This window comes from Puma concolor, chromosome B2, assembly GCF_028749965.1.
Source record: "Puma concolor isolate L17-30 chromosome B2, mPumCon1.1.hap2, whole genome shotgun sequence".
Lineage (NCBI taxonomy): Eukaryota > Metazoa > Chordata > Mammalia > Carnivora > Felidae > Puma > Puma concolor.
In genome coordinates, this window is record NC_141671.1 from 35,865,195 (window position 1) to 35,886,867 (window position 21,673).

Here is a 21,673-nt window from a genome sequence, read left to right on the forward strand (position 1 = left end):
AGAAACCCAACAGAAAAAGGAGCAAAGGATATGAATAGAAAGTCCTCCTAAAACAAAATGCTGAATGGCCCCGGGATATAGAAGATGCTCAGACTCACTCATTATTAAGGTGTGCAAAATAAAGTTTTCTGAGATATCATTTTTTTACCTGTTAATCTGGCAAAAATTCAAAAGTCTAATGACATAATCCACTGGAGAGGCCGAGGGGAACAGAGAACATTGGGCAAGCCCACGGAAAGTAGTAAGACAAGATCTGGCAAAGTTACAAATGCACATACCCTTCGGCCAGCAGTCCCACTGCCGGAAATGTGTTCAATGAATCCAACGCACCTATCCAAAATGTACATGTTGTTTATTTCAGCATGGCTTATGATAAGGAACAATTAGAAACGATCCAGGCATCCATTAAAAGGGGGCTGATGAAATAAATTATGGTAGATCCATTTAACAGAACACTGTCTCATCTCTCTGTGAGGGATGGCAAGTTCTCCAAGAGGCAATACAGCATAGTCTTTAGGAACCTAGACTCAGGACAGTCACCCGGCTTAGAATTCCAGCTGTCATGGGGTGCCTGGGTGGCTCAGTCGGTTAAACGTCTGACTTTGGCTCGGGTCGTGATCTCCTGGTTCGTGGGTTTGAGCCCCACATCTGGCTCTGTGCTCACAGCTCAGAGCCTGGAGCCTGCTTTGGATCCTGTGTCTCCCTCTCTCTCTGTCTCTCCCCGACTCACACTCTGTCTCTCTCTCTCTCTCTCTCTCAAAAATAAACATTAAAAATTTTTTAAAAAAAGAAAAGAAGAGCAAGAGTTTTCATTGAAGCCTTTTTATATGTTTTGATTTTTAACCATGGGAATAAATACCTATCAAAAGAGTAAAAATAAATAAGAAAGATGTTTAAAATTTTGTTTAATGTTTATCTATTTTGGAACTGTATAGGCATGGCCTGAGACAAACTGAAAAAATGAGGACGTTTCCCTTTGGAAGGGAATGCTACATATGATCAAAATCTACAAAATTTTGAACCCATATGACAGAAACAAGTGGAACCCCTCCTTCACAAAAGGAACATGCACAGGTGTTTCATGCTCAAAAATATAACAATATTTATTTCATTTCTTAAATTATTAATTTTTAAATAACACTCTTCCTACAAAGAACTCGAAATGTATATATGGAACTTATAATTTATAACCAGAAACTTTCTTAATGCTTCCAAAAGGGGGAGAAGAGAAGGAAGGTGAGGTAGACGGAGAGGTCTAAGAACAGGGCACTGCAGGTCTGGACACAGGCAACAAGGGTGGGGCCAGCAGGTTGCTGGAGGGCCCAGCACCCAGGGAAGGGCCAGGAGAAAGCACCCATTTCCGTGACCTCTGCTTTGAGAACAAGGTTCAATTTCACTCATGAAAGAAGATGCTTCAGGTTGCTTTACAAAGAGCACCGGGGACCGTCCACAGCACTGGTGGTGGAATTCTAAGTGGCAAGGCCCCCTGGGGCTTTACCGGGAGGCAGTCACAGACGTCTCACAGCAGGTGGCTCTGAACAGACAAACGGCCAGTGAGTCTGCAGTCCTCCAAGAAACCGGGCGTGAACCAACAGTGATGAGTAAAAAGAGAGGGAGACAGAGAAGGGTCTGCTTCCATCTGCCCCAGTGGGATTCTTGTTTTCTCAGAGGTTAGAAGGTGGCATTTACATTTCTTTCACATCCAACGGATATTCCAGAGAAAGCGCTGCAGTGCGTGAACTCCTCCAAAGAAAACCAAGACACAATGAGCCAGTGCCTCCCTGACTTCCTGCTGAAGAAGATCCTGTTGATCAGAAGAGCGAGAGAGAAGCTTTTTTAAAAAGTTGATAGAATAGGGGCGCCTGGGTGGCTCAATGGGTTAAGCGTAAGTCTGACTTGGGCCCAGGTCATGATCTCACAGTTCGTGGGTTCGGTCGGGCTCTGTGCTAACAGCTTGGAGCCTGGAGCCTGCCTCGGATTTTGTGTCTCCCTCTCTCTCTCTCTGCCCCTCCCCAGCTCATGCTCGCACCCTGTCTCTGTCAAAAATAAATAAACTTAAAAAAAATTTTTTTTAAATCGATAGAATAATCCAAAGGTAGAAACTCAATATTAATTCAACGAATGCCACAAACAAGCTTCCTGGGCTGCTTTATGAATTGTATGAGCAGGAGGATATCTGGGTCTGTTCCTCCACCCGCCTTGGGAAGCTTCGTCTGGATTTATCTTTTCCATCCGAACCATCCGCACATGGGGGCACTCTTTCCGGGGCTGGTAACCTCTGCCTCTGGCTTTGCAGGGCACTTTCTTAGTCCTTTCAAAGAAGCCAGGTGTTTGCTTTGGGGTTGGAAGAACTGATAGGACTTAGATGAGCGTAGGGGGGAGTGAGTATGAGCGAAGTGGGAGGTGACAGCACAGCAGGTTTGTGGAGGAGTAAGTAAAGGCCGCTGTTTATTCTGGAACATCAGAGAAGAACACATGGCTCTCCCTGGCCCTGCCCCTCCTCCTGCAGTCTATTACCACACAGCAGCCTTGGTGAACAGTGAAATGTGCCTCCTGTGCTCGGTGCTCTCCCATGGCTCTGCTTCAGTCCTCAGGGGGACCTGGGATCCTGCCTACTCTGCCCCAACCAGCCGCTCTGACCATAGTTTTTACTACTTTCTCTCTTACTCAGCTTCCTTCGCTGCCTCCTTGCTCTTCTTCAAACATGCCAGACACGCTCCTGCCTCCACGTCTCTGCTTCCCACCCCCCTTCCGCCTCCACTGCTCTCCCCCTCCAGAGATGCACGGCTCCCTTCTACACCTCTGTCAAGGTTTCACTCAGAAGTCATCCTCTCAGTAGTGAGGCCTTCCCCCTCTACTTAAAATTGTAAACCCCCCAACACTCCTCCTTCCTTTCCTTGCTTTATTTTTCTGCACAATATTTGTCATTGACTGATAAACTGCATACTTTATTTGTCTGCTTATAGTCTGTCTCCCCTTTTAGGATATAAACTCCAAGAGGGGCCCCTGGGTGGCTCAGCTGGTTAAGCATCTGACTTCAGCTCAGATCATGACTTCACGGTTTGTTCAAGCCCCACATCGGGCTCTGTGCTGTCAGCACAGAATCTGCTTCAGATCCTCTGTCCCTCTCTCTCTCCACCCCTCCCCTGCTCTCTCTCTCTCTCTCTCTCTCTCAAAAATAAATAACATTAAAAAAAGTTTTTTTAATGTTTAAAAAAAACAAGCATATAAGCTCCATGAGATCAAGGAGTTTTCTCTCTTTTAATCACTGCTATATCTCCAGCACTTAAACGGATCCTGACACATAATAGACAGTATTCTATAAATATTAGTTATATAAATGAATGAATGAATGAATGAATGATAAACCAACAGTGGCAAGCTAAAGAATTTAGACTTTGTCCTGTCAGCAACTAGGAATCATTAAAGGGTTTTTTTTCTCTTTTATAGTTGGTATCAGTTAGGAAAATGGAATGGATTTCCTTCTGGCAAGGTAGATGAGAAAAGGTACAGAGCACCAAGTCAGAGGCTCATATATTTAAATTCCAGCTTTGGCACTTAATTGCCAAATGACCTTAGGTTACCTAATCTCTCTGAACCTCATACTAATCCACTAATCCATAGAGTTATTGAGAGAATTGACTAAAACACATAAGAGTCTCTCAAAGAGTACCTGGAAGAAATTGTTTAATAATAAATGTTGGGGCGACTGGGTGGCGCAGTCGGTTAAAGCGTCCGACTTCAGCCAGGTCACGATCTCGCGGTCCGTGAGTTCGAGCCCCGCGTCAGGCTCTGGGCTGATGGCTCAGAGCCTGGAGCCTGTTTCCCATTCTGTGTCTCCCTCTCTCTCTGCCCCTCGCCCGTTCATGCTCTGTCTCTCTCTGTCCCAAAAATAAATAAACGTTGAAAAAAAAAATTAAAAAAATAATAATAATAATAATAATAAATGTTAGTTTCCCTTCCCTCTTTTAAACAAACTAAGAAATTCCGTATGCATTACTGTACCAGTCAGGGTCCCAGAGGAGACAGATGGCACACTCAAATTAGGATAACTCAGGGACAGTTAAATAAAGAGACTGTCTACAAAGGTGGGGAGCACACAGGTGGCACAATACCACGTGGGCTGGTAACGTCTGAGTTGTTGCCTGTACTGTTGGGAATACAGGGTAGCACAGTTACTAGAACCCAGAAGGAGAGAGTCCTATGGAGATAAAATTCCAAAGACACATTTAAGATCCTAAAAGCAATGGGAAGACTATTTTAAAACTATCTAGGAAAAGTACATGCTCCAGATTAAAAAAAAAAAAAAAAGACCAGGTCCTTGAACCAAAATCCCTCCAAAACCCTAAACAGCAAAATAGAAGACATTATTTTTTTTTTTCAACATTTATTTATTTTTGGGACAGAGAGAGACAGAGCATGAACGGGGGAGGGGCAGAGACAGAGGGAGACACAGAATGGGAAACAGGCTCCAGGCTCTGAGCCATCAGCCCAGAGCCTGACGCGGGGCTCGAACTCACGGACCGCGAGATCGTGACCTGGCTGAAGTCGGACGCTTAACCGACTGCGCCACCCAGGCGCCCCTAGAAGACATTATTTTGAGAATCAAGGCCTGCTTGAAAACAAAGAACACTTGCTTACGTGAAAAGAACAAGAGACCAAGCTTTGTAGCAGCTCAAGAGAGATCTACTCGCAGACAAAAGCAGAACTTGGTGAACTCCTTGCTAGGGAGCTCCAAGCGCAAGAGTGAAAGTTTCCTTACGCCAAAAGCAGGAAGACATCCGGAGGATCAGTGTGACCGCTTGATTAAACAGAATACAAAAGGTGAATCCGCGATGACTATATACAAAAGAAAGACATCATTCCAGATTTGAAATTCTGCTACAGTTGCTTGATTTAAGTCTTGAAGCAGCAGAGTAAAAAGCCTTGAGCATTTCAGAGCCACGCTTTGGAGGAATTTTTACTATTACTTTTTAGACGCACCGTGAGCTACTTAAAGGTGACCTAAAATGCAATTTTGTGGTCCAGGCCAAGGTACCTTTCAAAGCCTAGGGCAAAGCCAACTTTGTGAAATGCTGCAGGAAACGCTAGGGCAGGCATAAGGATATAGATCAATGGAATAGAATGGAGAGCCCAGAAATAAACGCTCACATTGACAGTCAATTAATTTTCGACAAGGATGCCAAGGCAATTTAATAGGGAAAGAATGGTCTTTTCAACAAAGGGTTCTGGGACAACTGGATGGATACCCACATGCAAAAGAATGAAGATAAACTTTTAACTCACAGCATACACAAAAATGGATCAAAGACCTAAATTTAACAGCTAAAACTATAAATCTCTTAGAAGAACACATAGGTGTAAATCCTCATGACTTTGGATTAGGCAATGATTTCTTAGCTATGACCCCTAAAGCAGTAGAAACAAAAGAAAAAATAGGTAAATTGAACCTCATCAAAATTTAAAAGTTCAGTGCTTCAAAGAACACCATCCAAAAAGTGAAAATGGGAGAAAATATTTGCAAGTAATATATCCAATAAGGAACTTACATCTAGAATGTATAAAGAACTCCAACAGCTCAATCATAAAAAGACAAATAAGCCAATTTTAAAATGGGCAAAGGATCTGAACAGACATTTCTCCAAAGAGACATCCAAATGAGTAGTAAGCACATAACAAGATACACAACACTAGCCATCAGGAAAGTGCAGATCGAAACCACAATATGAGGGGCGTCTGGGTGGCTCAGTCAGTTAGGCATCCAACTTCGGCTCAGGTCCTGATCTCTCGGTTCCATGAGTTCCAACCCCACATCGGGCTCTATGCTGACAGCTCAGAGCCTGGAGTCTGCTTTGGATTCTGTGTCTCCCTCTCTCTCTGCCCCTCCCCTGCTCATGCTCTCTCTCTCTCTCTCTCTCTCTCTCTCTCTCTCTCTCTCTCAAAAATAAACATTAAAAAAAATTTTAATGATAACTTTATGGAAAAATAAAATTTATATACTGTATAATTTTCCTGTTGAGTAATGTACAGCTAATGGTTTTTAGAATATTCACAGAGCTGTACAACCATCATCAGAATCAACTTTAAGTTCAATTATTTATTTTTAAGAGAGAGAGAGTATAAGTGGGGCAGGGGCAGAGAGAGAGGGGGACAGAGGATCTGAAGTGGGCTCTGCTCAGAGAGCCTGAGGAGGGGTTGAACTCACAAACTGTGAGGTGCCCCTCATTTTTTAAAAAAAGCTAGGGAGTTCAGTGTCAACTTATTAAGCTGTAGGGGTCAATTTAAGACCCAAGTAAATTATAACTTCAAAGGTAAGGGACCTCTTGATTGGGTTGAGGCAAATACAGAAAATAGTTGGTTGTGATTTGTCCTCTGTCCTCTTCAGAGAAAAAATTAGAAGGAACCATGAGTATTCAGAATTAGCAGATAAAGAGGCAGGGAAGATACACTAAGGGCTTTCCTAGAATGCATAAAGTCCAGTCATCAGTGAAAACTTTCCTACAGAGGAAACTGTAGCATAGAAAGGAAATGGTAAATATCTCGAGCATGCTGGTAAATGATCCATAGCACAGAGGTGGTCAACTCCAACTGTTTTGTGGTCCAGGGCACAACTATTAAAAGGGCAAAGGCAGAAAACAATTTTTTGTTCGAGTTAACATTTATTGATCATTTTCCGTGGGTCAGGTTCTGTTCTAAGTGATTTACAAAGATTATCTCATTTAATTTTCACAACAGCCTACTCTCTGCTCGGCAGCCAGTACCCATTCTAAATGTGAATCAGCTCACAAAGCTCTCCTGCTGTCCCTCTCCAGAAGCTTCCTTATGCGTAGGATAAAACCCAAACACCTTACCATTGCCTCTACGACTGAAGCCAACTCCTGGAGCTCAACTCACTCCATTCCAGCTACTCTGGCCCCCCTCGGTCTTCCTTAGGCCTGTTCCTATCACACGCGCTCCCTGTTCCCCTGCCTGAAACACTTGTCCCCCAGGTATTCCCATGGCTCACTCCCTCACTTCCAGTCTCAGCTCAAATCTTGCCTCCCCAGGGAGGCCTTCCCTGATCACCCATCCAAAGTCACTCTCCATCACTCGGTATCCCCAATCCTGCTTTGAGCCTGCATCCCTGCCTGACTAGTCATCCGCTTTACTGTTCAGCACGAGTTCAATGAGAGCAGGCTCCCCTTCTGTCCGGCTCTCTGCTCTAGCTACCAATGCCTAGAACTGAGTCTTGCATATAGTACGCACTAAATAAAATTTGCTTGGATGAAATCGGTCCGTCAGGTATTTTATTTGACTCTCTGTGTTTCTTTCCTCTTTGTTTCCTTCTTACTTTCAGTAGTGTTGTTGTTGGGACCGTTCATTCATGTTTTGTCCCAGGGAATGTTTTACCTGGGGGAAAGGCTGAGTATTAGCCACATTTGAACCAGAGCATAAAAGAGGACATGGCATCCCTGAAACCAGCATGATGGCAGCAGCCGTGATGAATCCTCACAGGACAGGTACTTTTGATGGGAAGAAGTCGGGCTCTGAGGAGCAGCCCCCTCCCCCGTGGAGCCTCACATATCATTCTCTCTCCACTGCCGACTATAGGTTATTCTAGTGGACTTGAGCTCCTCTAAGATCTCAAACAGTAACCATTATTCTTTCCCTTATTATCTCATATAATAATCAGCAGAAACAAAGAAATCAGCAGGGGTGGGGCTTAGATCATCACCTCTGGGTCGGTTCAAGGAGGAAAACCACAATTAAGGGTTTTCTCCTCCCTGAATGGGCATTAGATTCACCTGTGGAGCTTTTAAAGTACCTGATGCCCAGGCCACACCTCTTGACAATAAAATTAGAATCTCTCAAGGTGGGGCCCAGGCATCTGTAGTTCTTAAAACTTCAACGGTGATTCTAATATGCACCCTGGTTGGAGGGTGTGGAGCAAAGTCTCTCGCACTTTAATGTGCATGCAAACCTCCTGGGGTGTGTGTAAAAAAGTAGATCCTGACTCTGGCATTGTGGCTGGGGCGTGAGCTTTTGCATATTTGACCAGATGCTACATGATGCTGATGTTGCTGTCCACGGACCACAGTTTGAGTAACAAGTGTGAGATCAAATATTGGCTTTGACTCAGGTTCACAATTTTCAGATCTAATGTTTCAGCATTTGGACATTATTAATCCTCATGTTCTGCTAATTCCTGGGCCTCCCAGCCACTCGGCAGTCATTGTTCTGTTTGCTCTTCCTTCCTACCTGACTGGCTGTTTTGGAGGAAACTGAAGACGTACCTCTTGAACCATCCCACGACCGATGCTGTCCCCAATGTTTCTTAACTGCATGGCCAACTTGTGGATTATTTCCTCCTGGTGACCGTTCTGGCCAATGCTACTCTCCTTGGGCTGAGAAGGCAGATTGTGATCTACATTGAACAGAAAAGAGTTCAAAAGAGAGTATTAACTATAAATCACTCACCACTAGTCACTAAAAACTGTCTTAGACAATGAAAGGGATGAAATCTCATCATCGATGACTATAGAAAAGCAAAGCCTTGCATTGGAATAGATTAGTTCTGTTCAATAGGAACATAATTCAAACTACACATTAATTTTAAATTTTCTAGTAGTAACATCAGGCAAAAATATTTTAGTAATATATTTTACTTAAGACAATACATCCAAAATATTATCATGAAACATATAATCAATACAATTTTTTTTTTGAGAGAGAGAGAGAGGGAGAGTGAGAGCAGGGGAGGGGCAGAGGGAGAGGGAGAGAGAGAATCTTAAGCAGGCTCCATGCCCAGCATGGGCTTGATCTCACGACCCTAATATCATGACCTGAGCTGAAATCAAGAGTCAGACGCTTAACCAACTGAGTCACGCAGTCATCCCCAAATTACCAACAATATGTTTTGCATTTTTTATAGTTAAGTCTTTCAAATCCAGTGTTTATTTCATACTTACAGCACATCTCAATCCAGGTGCTATCTTTTCATTGGAAAACCCTGATTTGTATTTGTATTTCATGAAACTTACAGTTTAAAAGGTAGAATCATATATCCAAGTTGTTTATATATATATATATATATATATATATATATGTTGTTCCAAATGTACTTAATAGTTTTCCAACAATTAAATCAAGTATCAGTTTTTAAACTTTAATTGAAAATAAATAAAACTTAAAATTCAGTTCCTCAACTGGCCACATTTCAAGCACTCAAGAAACAAACACAGTTAGTAGCTATCATCCTGGACAGTACAGATCTGTATCTTTATAGTTTTGTAAGGTAGAGCTTTCCATTTTAATGCTTATATCCATGATCCTTGAATGAGTTCCTCCAAACTTTATTTGCTTCCAACAACCAATAAGTGTGGTTTTTTTTAACACACACACACACACACACACACACACACACACACACACACACACAGAATGGGGGAGGGGCAGAGAAAGAAGGAGACACAGAATCGGAAGCAGGCTCCAGGCTCTGAGCTGTCAGCCCAGAGCCCAGTGAGGGGTTTGAACTCACAGATCGCAAGATCATGACCTGAGCCAAAGTCTGATGCCTAACTGACTGAGCCACCCAGGCTCCCCTAACCAATAAGTGTTTTTAAGCAACACTATGAGTAAACTACTGCGCTGAGTGCTTTGGGGAACTTATAAAGACAAGGTTTCTGTCCTTACGTTGCTGATAACCCACTGGTTAGGGATTAAACAATTAGCAAGTGCTTCAGGAACACAGAGGAGAGGAAGATAAATTTGGGCTAAAATAGATATAAGCTGTATCATAGATACAGCAAATTATGCACTGAACCTGTTTTGTTTCAGGACTTTGGAAATTTGAAGGACTTTGATTTTTCAGGCTTAGTACTGAGAGATTAAGTCCTGTCCTCAAAGAGTCTAGCAGGAGAGAGACACAAACCACAATTCAACATGTTATAGTAAGTAAAAGTAAAGTCTGCACAGAGGAGCCAGGGCAGATGTCCCAAAGAAAATGATAACTGAGTTCAGCATTGAAGAAGGAAGGATGAATAAGAATTAGCCAGGAGAAGAAGAGAGAGATGGGGAGATGGGGGCGGGGCCAGCTGGGAAGGAGTGGAAGGAGACCTTGCCAACAGCAGCAAGTGTCACGTGAGCAAAGGCATAGGGGTAACAGACAGTGAGGCTTTGTACATAACCTCTAAGTAGTGCTACTGTTAAAAGGCAGCGAATGATGGGAGAAAAAGGTAGGTAACAGAGTAGGCAAGAGCAAAATCATGAAGGCACAGTGAAAGGCTGGGACTTCATCCAGTAGGGCAGGGGACCCACTGAAAGGTTTCAAGCAGGAAATGACTTGATCAGATTCGCTCCTAGCTCTTACCCTCTGGGATCAGAGTGAAGATGGGCAAGAGTTAAGGCAGGGAATGCATTAAAAGGCTACTGCAGGGGCACCTGGCTGGCTCAGTCGGTTAAGTATCCGACTTCGGCTCAGGTCATGATCTCACGGTTCGTGGGTTCAAGCCCCGCATTGGGCTCTGGGCTGACAGCTTGGAGCCTGGAGCCTCCTTCAGATTCTGTGTCTCCCCCTCTCCCCCCCATCCCTCCCCCGCCTCTCTAAAAAATAAACATTAAAAAGAAATTTTTTTTAAGGCTACGGCAAAGTGCTGCAGAGAGATGATAAGGAGTTGCCTAAAAATAACTAGCATACTTACCACATGCCAGACCATATATGCATTATCTTACTGACTACTCCCTCACAATGACCCCCATGAGGTCATTACCCCATGCTACAGATGAGAGAGTCGTGGTTTAGAGCAGTGCTTTTCAGACTTGGTTCCACCTTGGACTCCCTTGGGGAGGCTTTTAAAACTCCCACTGTTCGGGCCTCACTCCATTCCAGCGAAATCAGTTGAGCCAAGAATTGGTATTTTGTTTAAAGCTCCTCAAGTGGTTCCCATGTGCAACCAGGCTTGGGGATGGGGGCGGGGGGGCGGGGCGGGGGGGGGGGGGTTAGAGGGAATGAGTAACTTGCCAGTGGCTGAAAGCGTGAGAGCCAGGATTTAAACCCAGGTCTGCCTGGCTCCAGAGCCCATGCTCTTAAACCTCAGCATATAGAGCCTGAACTAGTACTAACCTGAAATAGTACTAACAGAGGTGGAGTGGGGCGAACAGATTCTATAAATGTTTAGGAAGCAGAATAGGCTGGAATTTGGCAAAAGATTTGCTGAGAAAGGTGAGGGAAAGGGAAATTCTTACTTTGCCAGCTCAGGAGACTGGAAAGGTGATGGCACTATCAGCCTGTACAGAGAATGAGGGTCGAGGGAGGACAGGTATAGAAGGCAGAGGAGGCAGGCAGAAAGAGGAAGAAGAAAATTCGAGTTCATTTATAAATTTAAGGTACCTGTAGGACATCTTAGCAGACATCTAGCATATACCTGAAGCAAATAATAATAATAATAATAATAATAATAATAATAATAATAAAAGGAATATACCTGAAGCTCAAGGGATGTCAGAACTTAAAGATTTAAGAGTTATCATTTATTTATTCAATAAAAATGCAGGCGTGGATAAGATCTTTCAGAGTTTATGTAGCTGATGGATAAGACTGATGGCTAACAAGATAGGCAAAGGAACAAAAGCCCACAAAAATGACTGAGAAGGAATAGTCAGAGAGGTACATGGGGAATCAGGAGAAACACTATAACAGTATTTTCTAACCATCTTTCAACGCTTGTTGAAAATTTCCTTCTAAACTGTACTAATGGGCATTGTTACTTGGTTAAGTATGGTATACAGAATATGACTGTATGTGTCAGTGTGTGTGTTGTTGTTGTTGTTGTTGTTGTTGTTGTTGTTAATGGTGATGATTCAGAATGATTCAGGTGATTCAGAATCCTGAAACACACCTTAAAGTCCTTTCATTAAAGATGCCAATCATTGTCTGACTTGCCCACACCCCCTTCCAAAAGAATCTGCCATATTGCCTAAGCAGTCTAGCTCCTTCTCCCATGTCCCCACCCCAACCCCAGACCACAGCTGTTTAGATCAGAGATGGACACCTGAGCCAAGAACATATCATCCACTGGCTGGCCAAAAGAGAGCAGGGTCCCTTCCTCTGTTCAATGTTTAGGAGACTAAGTTCAGGAGACTAAAGGAAAAGTTGGCAGTGGGACCAGGAATGCCACGGGATTATGTTGGGCCCAGGATAAGTCAAAGCCTTTGCAAGTGAAAATTATGAAGGGGAAGGAAACATTTGAAGGAGAGATGGAAGAAGCTGGCTGATAGAGAAGACCTAAGCAGAGCAAACACTTATAAAGAAAGCAAGAAAAAGAAAAGACTGGCCCCAGAACTGCCTTAGAACTTGAACCCTCCAAGTTCAGTTCTCTTTCACAAGCATCCTCACCAGCAACCACAGCTTTCTGGAGGTGACTGGAGTAGGTTTCTCTTCCCTGTAACCAAACAAATAATCATAAATATCTATGTCAATTATCATTGTCCAGAGCTGTTGAATATAGATAAAACTGTGTAAGAAATAGCGTTGGCTATACATTGGCTTCAGGATAGACTCTGAAAGTAAAATTTAAAAACTAGGTTCCTGACGCTAGAGGCTTTTGTTTTTGCTTCTGGTCATTTACCCACTCCTCACAAAAGTCGAATGCAAAATGGATTCAGGGCTCTCTTGTACTCAACCTATTTAGTCAGAATTATTTGTTGACTAAAGAGAGTCAGTATACCTCTCCTACAGACATTTACACAGCAAAACAGTTATACCACCACAGTATAAGAAATATTATAAGATTACAGGAAAGAAATTACTAAATCAAAGCTCTACAATAGTCATATGTTCTTTATTTATTTTTTTTAATTTTTTTTTTCAACGTTTATTTATTTTTGGGACAGAGAGAGACAGAGCATGAACGGGGGAGGGGCAGAGAGAGAGGGAGACACAGAATCGGAAACAGGCTCCAGGCTCTGAGCCATCAGCCCAGAGCCCGACGCGGGGCTCGAACTCCCGGACCGCGAGATCGTGACCTGGCTGAAGTCGGACGCTTAACCGACTGCGCCACCCAGGCGCCCCTCATATGTTCTTTAAATACAGAGAACAAACTGAGGGTTGCTGGAGGGGGTGGGGGTGGGGGGATGGGCTAAATGGGGTAAAGGGCAATTAAGGAAGACACTTGGGATGAGCACTGGGTGTTATATGTAGGGGATGAATCACTGGAATCTACTCCTGAAATCATTATTGCACTATATGCTAACTAACTTGGATGTAAATTAAAAAATAAATTGGGGCGCCTGGGTGGCTCAGTCAGTTATTCGTCCAACTTCGGTTCAGGTCATGATCTCACAGTTCATGGGTTTGAGCCCCACATATGACTCTGTGCTGACAGCTCAGAGCCTGGAGCCTGCTTCTGATTCTGTGCCTCTCTCTCTGCCCCTCCCCTGCTCATGCTCTCTCTCTCAAATATAAATAATAAACATTAAAAAAAATTTTAAATAAATAATAAATTAATTAATAAATAGTTAATTTGAAAAATAAATAAATAAAAATAAAATAGGCATATGTTGGAGAAGTGAGAAGTCTTGTGACAAGATAATCAAAATGAATTAAACAAAAAAGTAAACCTTCATTATTTTCCAAGTATTGAATTTTTACTTTTTTCCTTTTTTTAAAAAAATGTTTATTTATTTTTAAGAGAGAGAGCGAGTGTGCATGAGCAGGGGAGGGGCAGAGAGAGGGGGACAGAGGATCCAAAGCGGTCTCTGTGCTGACAGCAGAGAGCCCGATGTAGGGCTCAAACTCATGAACCATGAGATCATGACCTGAGCCAAAGTCAGACACTTAACCAACTGAACCCCCCAGGCACCCACCAATTACTGAATTTTTAACACAGAGGGAGATATATATCCCCACACAGAATTCTGAAAATAAAATCATAGTCTAAATGGCCTACTGGGAGATTTGGGACAATCATGTGGTTAATCCTTTTGCAAGAATAATTCCTTCATAAAGCAAATAATAAGCCTCAATATAGTGGAATTTTAAAAAACATTGCTACGTGTTGTGAGTCCTACATAAGCAACTTTGACCAACTGTCCCTTCAGTTGCATTTTGGAAAACTTTTAAGCAAACATGCTTCTAAGATTTTATAAGTGTTTCTCTGCTGCTAACTATAATGTGAATACTTTATTTTCTCATATGGTGATCACTTTCAGAATCTTGATTTTGTTCACTAAAAATAGAGGCATAGGGACTTCTGGCTCAAGAGTGAGCACAAGCATTGGTCTTCCATGTCCCCTAATCCCTCCCAAGGCACAACCAAAATGAATGTATAAAAAAAGAATAAAACCACAACAGTGACAAGAACGGGAGACTGGGTCAACAGCAGATGAGAGATGTGTACTTGTTTCTGGAAGGCAGAAAGCAAATGAGACAAGAGGACAAATGAGCCAGATAGAGAAAGCGCCAAGACCCCACCACACGAGCTCCTGAGGCTTGGAAGCCCATTTACTCACTAAAACCCCAAAGCTGGGAGAGGGAGATGAGGGATTGGAACTCTGATGAGGATCAGCTGTACCAATTGGTCCCTCAACACCCCCAGGCCGCTATACCCACCACAAACTTCAAGCAAAAAAGAACCCCAGACACTCTTCTCTAACAGAAGAGAACGAATCTTGTGAAGGAAGCTAAAGCCTTTTTATGAATGTTGGTGCCTCAAATTAAAGGTCTCCTTGGCGGAAGGGAAAAAAAAGGTCTCCTTGTTCTAGCATTTAGGGGACCTGGGGCCAGAAAATGAGCTCCCTAATTCATGTCCCTAATGCCCACTGCCAAGTCAGAGCCCTCCTATGCCCCCATATGAGTCCCTACTCATTGGGGAGCCAGTTAAGCCTAGTGGTAAAATCCTGAAGCCAGATCACTTGGGTTCGATTGTTAAATCCACTACAGATAACACTATGTAACCTGGGACAAGTTATTTAATCTCCCTATGCCTCAGTTTCTCCAACTGTAAGATAGGAATAGTAATGTATTATTTCATCAACCCTAAGCTTTTTACTGCCTCCAGACTCAGAATGCGTTTTACATCCTAGGCATGTCATATTTCAACAACATTTTCCTTCTTAGTAGTAAACAAAATGATGGTATATTTTACAGTTGATGGAATATCAAACTTAATGAAGTATCGTAGTAACTACCTCATAGAGAGGTTGTCGAAATGATAAAATGAGTTAATACATTTATCCCCCACAGGGCAGTGCCTAGAACTTGGATAAACACTACATAATTGTTAGCTACTGCTGCTAAGAAAACAGTCCTACTCACACAACAGCGGAAAAAACCCACACCGGCTACACAGTCCATATTTCTTTAAAATAACAAAGGATCACCAGCAATTGATAAGGACCACAGGATGCAAGAGAAATACCAGAAAACAAATAAAATTAACCCCAAGAGAAACATAGAACTCAGGGAATAGAAAAGTAAGTTTGCAAATTCTAGAGTATATATTTTGAGAGATTTAAGAAAGTATTACATTTGAGAAACAAAAGAGAATGCTATGGAAAAAAGAATAATCCCCAAACAAGATCTTACCAATTTTAAAAATATGATTTTCAAAATCAAAAATAAAATGGATGGTCCAAAAAAATAAAGTCAAGGAAATCGCTCAGGAAAAAAAAAAAAAAGAAGAAGATTAAAAAATATGAGAGAAAAGATAGGTGATATAGAGGGCCGATATGGAAAGACAAGCCTTTGATTTATGGGAGTACCAGAAAGAGATCAATAGAGGGGGTAAATTTCAAACCAAACAGTGTAAGACAGCTTCCCAAAGCTGAAGGTCACCAAACTTCAGACTAGAAAGTCCCATGTGCGTGGACGCAAGCACACACACACACACACACACACACACACACACACGCACAAGCCCCGCCAAGTTCTCAGGACCACAAATGGGGAAGTAAAAACCTCACTTCTAGAGCATACTAAAATTTCAAAACACCAAGCATAGGAGATGCTAAAAATCTCCAAAGAGAAACATGGATTAATTTGGCAACTGACTTCCCAACAACAACAAATACTAGAATATAAAGGCACAATTTTTGCCCCAGAATTTTATAAAAAATTATTTTCTTTTGGGGCACCTGGGTGGCTCAGTTGGTTAAGCATTCAACTTCGGCTCAGGTCATGATCTCATGGTTCGTGAGTTCGAGCCCCGTGTCGGGCTCTGTGCTGACACCTCAGATTCTGCTTCAGATTCTGTGTCTCCCTCTATCTCTGCCCTTCCCCCACTCATAATCTGTCTCTCTGTCTCTCTCTCTCTCAAAAGTAAATAAACATTAAAAATTTTTTTTAAATTTTTTTATAACGTTTTTATTTATTTTTGAGACAGAGAGAGACAGAGCATGAATGGGAGAGGGTCAGAGAAAGAGGGAGACACAGAATCTGAAACAGGCTCCAGGCTCTGAGCTGTCAGCACAGAGCCGACGCGGGGCTCGAACTCACGGACCGCGAGATCATGACCTGAGCCGAAGTCAGCTGCTTAGCCGACTGAGCCACCCAGCCACCCCAAAAATTTTTTAAAATAAAATAAAATAAAATAAATAAAATAAAATAAAATAAAATAAAATAAAATAAAATAAAATAAAATAAAATAAAATAAAAATTTTCTTTCCTTAAATAGATTTCATGCCTGGCATGGAGACCAACATGGGGCTTGAGCTCACAACCCTGAGATCAAGACCTGAGCTGAGATCAAGAGTCAGACGCTTAACTGAATGAGCCACCCAGTACCCCTAAAAAATTATTCTCAACCTAGAATTCTATGTCTAGCTGAACTCTCACTTATATGTGAGAGGTGAATAAAGACATTTGCAGATACGCAAAGGCTCGGGAAGATTTTCCTCCCATACAGAATTTCTTAGGAAGTCTCCCGAGGGAGTATTCCAAAAACCCAGAGTATGACGAAACCAAGAAAGAGAAAGGAGATTTAGCAGAAGGTGAATTCAACCCGTGTGAAGGGAAGTCCCAGGATGACAGAGGTACAATAGGCCTATAGAGCACCGAGATTGGAGCAAGAGAACAGCCCCAGGAGGGAAGTTCCGGGGGCAAGAGAGACTTGCTAAAAACTGGGGGAAACTCAAAGCAATCGTCACTACAAATCATGTGGTGGAAGAGAAGGAAAGGCAGTGAGCAAGTCCAGAAAACAATAAAAGGTCATGCAGGAAGTTTATGGTCTGAATGTGAAGCAAATTAAACTGTGGCCTAAGTTGAAAATGAAGGAACTGCTTTATAGTTCCTTCCAGCAGGATAGTCCTGTGTGTTAAACTTCACGGTACTCTACCTGTACGACTGGGCCAAATTTTAAGCAATCGCCGTTTCAGTTCCTTGTTTCATTGCTGGGAAGTGATTATTCTCAGGAAAAAATCATTCCAGTACTTATCGATTTTATTCCTGGTAACTACCATCCCTAACTCCCAGAGTCTTGCACAACCTTTTACCTTTGGATGCTGACACAACAGGTGGACAAAAACGAGTATGAAGGTTTTGAAGTCTTGGCCTCTCTGCTTCCAGACTGGAAAACACCTCCCCTTTGCAGAGACAGACCAGTTTGCCAGAACACAAGGCCTCACCTCAAACTCGGTGTGACCTTTTCTCTTAATTGAGGAAAGCGGCTTCTTTTAGGAGAGCTTTAAGCCATTAGCTAGTGCTTTAGGTTCAGCCACTTTCAACATCTAAATCTGTCAAGTGCAAAATCAACAACAACTGCCTCCTCTCAAAGGACAACCCTTTCATAACCAATTAAACACATTGTAGTTGAATGTTCTATCGCTAGCAATCCCTAATAATTTCAAAGTTTGCAATTGAAGTTTGCTTCAATTTAGCGAGAATACTAATCAGCCGCAAGAAGGCTCAGAGTATCTTACCAAGGTCAAACTGCTCTTTTAAAAAAGGACCTGCTGGGGGCGCCTGGGTGGCTCCCTGGGTCAAGCGTCCAACTCTTGACTTCAGCTCAGGTCATGATCCCAGGGTTGTGGGATAGAGCCTATATATATATATATATATATATATATATATATATATATATATATGAGATTGGAAACAACCCATATGTATATTAAGAATAAAATATTTAAATAAACTATATGTTATATTCACACAATGGAATATTATGCCATTGTAAATAAGAATGACATTCTGCAAGTATTAATGCACAAAGATCTCCAAATCATATTGTGAAGTGAGAAAGCAGGTAAATATAGTGTGCTTTGCATGCTACCTTGCCTCTAAAAAGAGAGAGGGTATAAAAACCTATATTCGCAATTGTTCATATTTGCATAAAGAACCTCTAAAAGAATGCCCAAGAAACAAGAACAATGGTTGACTAGAATAAGGAGTGTTCAGAGTGGGATTTTGAACAGACGGGGAACAAGAATACAAAAAAGACTTTTCACCATATGCCTTTTCATATTCTTTAGTTTTCCAACCATGAAAATATTTTTTTAAGCACTTAATATAGCACTTGGCGTGTCAGCCACTGTTGCAAGCCATTTAAAATTAGTAACTCATTTATTTTTAATGTATTAACACAAATACTCAAAAGTTAATTTAAAACGCATCTTAGAAGTGTCATAACTGTATTGTGGTTATGCAAAAAATAATCTTTGTTCCTAGGAGACAAATTATTTAGGATGGAATTATTTAGAGATGAAACTAGTATCTCATAACTTTATCTCATAACTTTCTTCGTAGCAGAGAAAAACATGTGCACATGCATCCATATGTATGTATATGAGTATGGAGAGAGATAAGAAGATAAAGCAAACGTGTCCCCCCAAAAACTGATAAATCCAGGGGCGTCTGGGTAGCTCAGTCGGTTAAGCGTCCAACTTTGGCTCAGGTCATGATCTCACTGTTTGTGGGTTTCAGCCCCACATTGGGCTCTGCGTTGACAGCTTTGAGCCTGGAGCCTGTGTCTCAGATTCTGTGTCTCCCTCTGTCTCTGTCCCTCCCCCCCCCCCCACCTCTCTCTCAAAAATAAATAAGCATTAAAATTTTTTTTCTAATGATAAATTCATGCAAAGGGTATATGAGTAACAATAGGCTTATTTGCGCAACTTTTTTTGTAGATTTGAAATTTTCCAAGGTAAACATTGGAAGGGAAAAAAATATCTCAGAAAAGTCCTTGAAAGTTAGATAGAACATTTCTATTTAGTTTCCATAAACTCTTTGGACTTGTTTTCAAGGCTCTTAGAATATATCTCAACTTATCTGTCCAGACTTCTTACACTGCTTGACCAAATCTTACCTTTGAATCACATCTCAAAATTTACTTTCTCAAGATGTCTTTTTTTGAATTTTCCAAAATAATACGATCTCTCACCACTTTGCATACCTACGGTTTTTTTAATTTTATTGTTATATGAAACAAGAGATGATGATGCCTAATAGATGAGTATGTTAATACACTTAGCTATTTTACACACATTGTCTATAATAATAATAATTATAGATTATGAGTTAATCCCCAAGAATTTAACAATTGAAAGAAAAAAGAAGTGTCTCTGATAACTAAGAGGCAAGATTAATTTATGTGTAGTGGAAATGAATGAGATGGACAGTCATTGGAAGGGGAGAGGCTATCAGCTCTCCCTTGCCCAAGCTTCTCCCTCTGCCTGCAACTCCCACCGCCCTTAACTCCTTCAGGTCTCAGTCCAGGCGTACATCTTGAGGAAAGCCTTCTCTAATCTCCCTGCCGGGTTGAAGCCCCATTATAGCATCTGGACCTCTTCTCAGCCCTTAGCACATTGTATTTAACATTAGTATGGGGTTTTTTTTGGTTTTTTTTTTTAATGTTTATTTATTTTTGAGAGAGAGGAGAGAACAGGGGAGGGGCAGGGAGAGACAGGGAGACACAGAATCTGAAGCAGGCCCCAGGCTCCAGGCTGTCAGCACAGAGCCTGATGTGCAGCTCTAACTCACACCAGGAGATCATGACCTGAGCTGAAATCGGACGCTCAACCCACTGGGCCACCCAAGCGCCTCCATTAGTATGTTTAATTGACTACTATCTGCCTCCATTACCAGACTGTATGTTCCAGGAAGGAAGGGGCTGTTAATGCTTTTGTTCACCAGTGTCACCCCAATATCTAGCACAGTGTCAAATAGAATAGGCCCTAGTATTTTTTTTAATGAATAAAAAACTAAAATGCGTCCATCAGGAGGAAGAGGGGGAGAGTTGATGAGCCTTGGAAGAAAAAGAGAGGGGCAAAAACGAGCATCCAAGCACTCTCAAAGGGAAAAAAGAGGCTGAATATCTGGATTCTACTGACTTCTACAATCAGTATATCCCATTTATACTACTTACATACATACATACATAATGCACACATGTGTACATAATTCTGCCCTTTCCCACCAATAATTATCACATTTTTAGAAGTGGGAAAGGCCTCTTTTTGCTTTTACTAACTTTTGTTCTCCCAAGAGTTTCTCATTTCCCTGAAATGACCCTATCAGGGTGGTTGTTCTGGAATTCCCAAGAGCCTACCCATTCCTCTCAACTTTTCTAAGAAAAAACAGCTTTACGTTTCCCCTACAAAAATTATGTTTTCTTTCTCCAAAAAGCTACGTGTTCATCCGTGTTTATTTCCCTAAAGTAACAGAGACAAATTTTGGCTTCAACGAGTCACTGAATAATGACTGGTGATTTCCATTTCCAGTCTGTGTCGCAGCCTGGCACAAAAGCCACTGAGGGGATAACGGGACTTTTCAATAATCAGCTTCCTCAGAAGGAGTTTTACGCTGGGCAGTATTTAAGACTTTTTTAAAAATTTTTTAATGTTTTTATTTATTTTTGAGACAGAGAGAGACAGAGCATGAGCAGGGGAGGGGCAGAGAGAGAGAGGGAGACACAGAATCTGAAGCAGGCTCCAGGCTCTGAGCTGTCAGCACAGAGCCCGACACGGGGCTCGAGCTCACAGAGTGTGAGATCATGACCTGAGCTGAAGTCGGACGCTTAACCGACTGAGCCACTCAGGCGCCCCCCACCCCTTTTTTTTTTTTTTTTTAAGACAACTTCCCCAAACCCTCCGAGCGACCTTCCCTCCACCTTGGCGAGACCGACCACCCGCGGCGCTGCACCAGCCCCTTCTCTGGCGGGAAGGCGCGCGCCCGGCCGGCGGTTTTGGCGGCAGGGGTCACGTGGTCCCGCTGTGGCCAATGAGGGGCGCACATGGCGCGCGCGCGCGCGCGCGGCGGCCAGAAGCGGTCTCCCGCGCGGGCACCGGCGCGCCTTGTTCGCTCACGGCGACCGACCAGAGCGTGTGACCAAGAGACCGGGCGCCCGGAACATCCTGCCGGGCACCTCCGATTACCCTGCGGCTTGGCGTTCTTGACGCCGTACTGACACCTCCGTGTCCCTCTTACACCGCCACCTTCAGCCTGCACACCCCCCTTCTCTAAACGCTTCAGCGTTTGGGGGAGAAACGCGCTGCTGGCTCCTGGGCCAGGGAACGAGCGGAAAGGACCTGGGAGGCTTGGGCCTGCTGCCACCTCACCCTGAGCGACCCCTTGTCTCCTATTGTTTGGCAGTCCTTGGACGCACACCGGTGGCCCACCAGGCTACAATACTTGTCACAAATAAGATTTCACAGTCATAATAAAATGAGAGTTCTAGGCACGGAAACAAACACGTAGATTAGGTTG

The 21,673-nt window shown here is 42.6% G+C and overlaps 1 protein-coding gene across 1 annotated transcript in view; it reads right to left on the bottom strand.

Annotated features, from left to right (window-relative positions):
* Positions 1–1,077: 1,077 nt before the first annotated feature.
* PXT1 (peroxisomal testis enriched protein 1) overlaps positions 1,078–21,673 on the bottom strand; it is a 43,256-nt gene continuing 22,660 nt past the window's right edge. The window contains 2 exon segments of the mRNA XM_086708383.1: positions 1,078–1,804; positions 8,274–8,404. Coding sequence (XP_086564509.1) covers positions 1,697–1,804; positions 8,274–8,404 — 239 coding nt within the window. The 3' untranslated portion in view covers positions 1,078–1,696.